This window comes from Etheostoma cragini, chromosome 21 (genome assembly GCF_013103735.1).
Source record: "Etheostoma cragini isolate CJK2018 chromosome 21, CSU_Ecrag_1.0, whole genome shotgun sequence".
Taxonomy (NCBI): Eukaryota; Metazoa; Chordata; class Actinopteri; order Perciformes; family Percidae; genus Etheostoma; species Etheostoma cragini.
The window spans coordinates 20,386,966-20,391,371 of NC_048427.1; the positions used below are offsets into that span (position 1 = coordinate 20,386,966).

The window sequence follows — 4,406 nt, forward strand, 5'->3', positions numbered from 1 at the left end:
CTAAGAGAAATAAGTGTGAACATGTGCTGACGGACAGAAGCAGAGAAGTGAAACAAAAACTTGAAACTGAAGTCTTAATTATCCTAAGTCATTCTATTGTTTCTGTGATATACTGTATGTATAGAAAAATGTGAGCACTGTGAACAAACAGACCAATATATCCTAAATCCCCCCCCCCCCCCCCCCCCCCCCCCCCCCCGTAGCATTCAAAGACTGGAGGCAGCGCGTTCTCATTACATGTAGCCACACGTTTCTGTAGTAATGAATGAGTTAGGGAAGTAACAATTGAAATCCATACACACAACAATAATTTTTTTTTCATTTACATATATATTTCACAAATGGAACTGCCGGGGGAATGGCAGCCCAGCCCCCGTAATGGACCCCCCGGCACGGGACATTGAAGGGACTTTCTCGAAAAAGATTGAATGCTAGATTGACATAAAGTAAACACTGAGTCGAGTCCCTCTCTTTGCTGATGATCTTCTTTTTGTACATTTAATATGGTCTAGTCATTACTAAGGTAGGTTTAAATGTTTCCCATAACAGATTTTAACCTAAACTATTGTTTGTAAAAAGGTAAAGAGCTCAAATTAAATTTCACACATCAGTATAATGACCGTCATGATCACAGGTATTAAAAAACAGTTATCATATGCTATCCTGTACATAAACAGCACACAGTGCCATTTGGCAGCTCACATTAGGTGCAGTAGTTTCTGTACGAGTTAAGCGAGTTAAGATCTAATCATTTCTATCACTTTAACCAGATCTATTTAACATTCAACATATTTGGGTCTATGTTCTTCTTGTTTCAACAAGACAGGTATGTCCAATCTACAAAGCTCCAGGGCACAGAATTAAATTACATTTAAAATATGTACATCATGCTGATGAAAGGTATGTGTGTAGGTGTGTGTGTGTGTGTGTGTGTTTGTGTGTGCATGCATTTGTATGAGCAAGCATGTAGATAGGAGTTATATATATTACATTCACAGTTGCAGAGAAAAGGTGGGTCAGTAGAGAGGGAGGGAGGGAGAGAGAGAGAGAGAGAGAGAGAGAGAGAGAGAGAGAGAGAGAGAGAGAGAGAGAGAGAGAGAGAGAGAGAGAGAGAGAGAGAGAGAGAGAGAGAGAGATACTGTCCATACCTTTGATACCAACCTGTTCTCACTCCCAACGCGTACATTTGTTGATACAAACAATGACAAACGTCATAATTCCCGGACCACCCCGGTTAATTACTACTCTAATACAGTGTACCTGTTTTCTCTCACTCACACACACGCATACACACACATAGGACGTGGTCTACGTGCGGCAGCAGCCGACAGTCCTCATTTCTTTGTTGACGTACTGCTGCAGCTGAAACTTAGGCTCATCGGGCTCCTTCATGGTCCTGTGCTTCAGCTCTCTGAGTGTGTGAGAGAGAGAGAGAGAAAGAGAAATAGACAGAGAGACAGAGACACAGAAAGAGACAGAGAGAATACACATGAGGCTGTGCTAACCCTAACTAACAACAGGTGGAGACAAAGGCAGAATTCAAACTGCACTGGCTTTCTTGCATTATAGAATATCACATGTCAGCATGTGGGGGCAGTCAAATACTTCTTAATGGATGCACAATGGCATAGGGCCGCACAATTAATACAATTTTCACATTCCCCAATCACAATGACGAGTTTCTAGATGGAGACAGTCCCAGAGGACAGAGTAACGGACGGAAAACTCAACAGATAGCAGTCAGTTACACGGCGGTCTCAAGGTTTACCAGTTTACCAGTTAACGCAACATTTTGTCCTGTCTGTTGTTTTTCAGCAGTGAGCAGTTTTAAAGTCCAGCTAAGAAAGATTAGCCAATGAAACACACGTACCCAGGGTGTTTTCTTAAACCGAATATAAAAGTTTTTAAACTACATGTAAATGGACTGCACTGGTTTAAATTAGCCACCACAATCATGTAATCATGTAAGACTGTCGGGGCATACCATCAGTGGAACTGAGGAGGGGTGTGTTCATGCTAAGACTTGTAAGAGGACCATTGAGTAACAGCTTCTTAAAAAAGTTACATATTCTTTAAAAGTTTTGAGAGTTTGTGTGCTCGGTTTGTGCGCCCCTTCACACTGGTGTGTTGTGTATGTTTGTGTGTGTGTGTGTATGACTCACTTGGCCACTGCAGTGAAGGCCAGCTCCACATTCAGTCCAGATTTAGCACTCGTCTCCATGAAGGGCACTCCAAACTCCTGCACAGAGAAACAGAAAAACATGTTTCATTAAAATGTGTGTGTTTGTGTGTGTGTGTATGTGTTTGTGTGTGTGTGTGTGTGTGAGAAACATGGACCTGGCACTCTTGTATGTCTGACAATGATAGGAACAATTAGGTTCCAGAATAATTATGGTTTTGTTAGAACCCAATCGCAGGAGAAATGAGGAGGAGGGAAGATGGAGAGTTGATTTAATAATAAAACAAGGTTACAGACCGATTAAGCAGGCAGTAATGAAAACTAACAAAAATAACAGGAACATGGCACAGGCAGAACATCCCGATGCAAAGAAGGACCATGAACTGACAGCAGACAGAGGTAGCGAGAGCTGGGACGAGAAACAGGTGACATGACGGCTGGTGAACATCCAGACGGGGCTGACAATCAGAAAGGCGGGAAAACACAAGGCAGGAAGTCAAACAAGACAGGACACACGACTACACAAAGCCCAGGACCATATTAATGAGAGTTTGGTGTCACGATTGTGTCATAACCACACCACTTTCTGTCGCACATCAGAAAAATGGCCGTATAGGCAAGGCAGCTTTATTTGTATAGCACATTTAGCAACAGGGCAATTCAAAGTGCTTTGAATAGGCAGTGGGGGGGTGGGGGGTGGGGGGGGGGGTGGGGGGATAATTCAGCAATGTTTTGAAGAAGATTTATATATAAAAATATATATGTGTACTGTATATACATATCAAAAACCAGGACCCACACAATATTGGAGTTTAGGTTTAAAGCAGGGCTAAGCAATATATCAATATTATATTGATATCAAATCAATAGATATTGATAGGTATGGTCTTAAGTTTTGCATATCATAATACCGCAACATGACGAGTGTGGTCTTTTCCTGGTTTTAAAGGCTGCAGTACAGTAAAGTGAACTTACCAGACTGTTCTAGCGAGGGTTGTGCCTTTACCCACTTATATATATCTACATCAATTATTATTTATTTAAAATCTCATCTTGCACCACTAGTCAAACCTACAATATCGCTGCAATATCAATATCAATATATTTGGTCACAAACATTGTGATATTTGATTGTCTCTAGTTTAAAGTAGCAGAGGAGGGTTGATAATGAACACCAATAATTTGACCCTCATTTTGGTGGATGTAGTGATTTCTGGCTTTTAAAAACTATTTTTCTCCCCAAAAAAAGAAAATAAACAGTGATTAATTAATGAAAGATATAAAGACACACATATCAATAGGACAGCTTTCCCCTACCACTACTGTTCACATTTACTCTCACACGCCTCTCCCAGCTTATCTGAGCCAACCGGCCTGGAAAATTAAGTTAGCGAGCCTCCCTCAACAACAACATTATGAGCCTCCATTACTACGTAATTACACACACTAATCAAGACACAGCAGCTACATGGGGGGGGGGGGGGGGGGGGGGGGGGGGGGGGGGGGGGGGGGGGGGGGGGGGGGGGGGTCCACGTGGATGCGTGGGCAGAGCACATCAGGTCGTTAATCCTTGTTACATGTGTCAAAATGAATGTGTGTGTGCGTGCATTGTGAAGCTCACCTTCGCCAGCTTCTCTCCCTCCTCCCGCTTCACCATCCTGTCATGTGTCGAGTCCACCTACAGCACATCGGACGCACAACATCACATTAGAAGCTGGAGCTCACGCTGACACAGTGTCTGGGGAGTGGGAAATTGTTTTAGTCCATTTTTTACACTTACATCACTTTTCCTCTCCTACGGCATATATTTCAATACCTAGTCGTTTTTCATGTTTTACCTGCTACTTTAACATTGGAATTTCAATAAAAACATTTGGACATAAATGTCACATAAATAAGATGTAGAAGATGCTGACTAAAGCGACTAAATAGCTTTTTGTATTCGACTGGATTAAGGGGAGCTCCATAACAAGATAAGAATATAACATCTGGCATTTTATTGCCTAACAAAGCGGTCAGAGCTTTCATTCTAGTAAACAGTTGCCTGTGTTCTCTTCCTGTTGACTAGTTAGTGGGATCTATTTAGCATGTTACGTGTCTTTCCGTTTGTGTTTGGACCATATGTTAGGAGAAAAAAATGTGTGTTTTTTTTAGGCTGCTGAAGTTAAATGCCCAACTTCCTTTACCAGCTGGTCCCTTACTTCGTCTGCCTGGCGTTTGGTGGTCG

The 4,406-nt window shown here is 42.1% G+C and overlaps 1 protein-coding gene across 1 annotated transcript in view; it reads right to left on the reverse strand.

Annotated features, from left to right (window-relative positions):
• Positions 1 to 493: 493 nt before the first annotated feature.
• Positions 494 to 4,406, reverse strand: part of LOC117937053 (ras-related protein Rab-26) — an 81,139-nt gene continuing 77,226 nt past the window's right edge. Inside the window, exons 7-9 of the mRNA XM_034860696.1 lie at positions 3,801 to 3,857; positions 2,163 to 2,239; positions 494 to 1,411 (exon numbers count right to left, since the gene is read on the reverse strand). Coding sequence (XP_034716587.1) covers positions 1,309 to 1,411; positions 2,163 to 2,239; positions 3,801 to 3,857 — 237 coding nt within the window. The 3' untranslated portion in view covers positions 494 to 1,308. The remainder of the gene's footprint in view (positions 1,412 to 2,162; positions 2,240 to 3,800; positions 3,858 to 4,406) is intronic.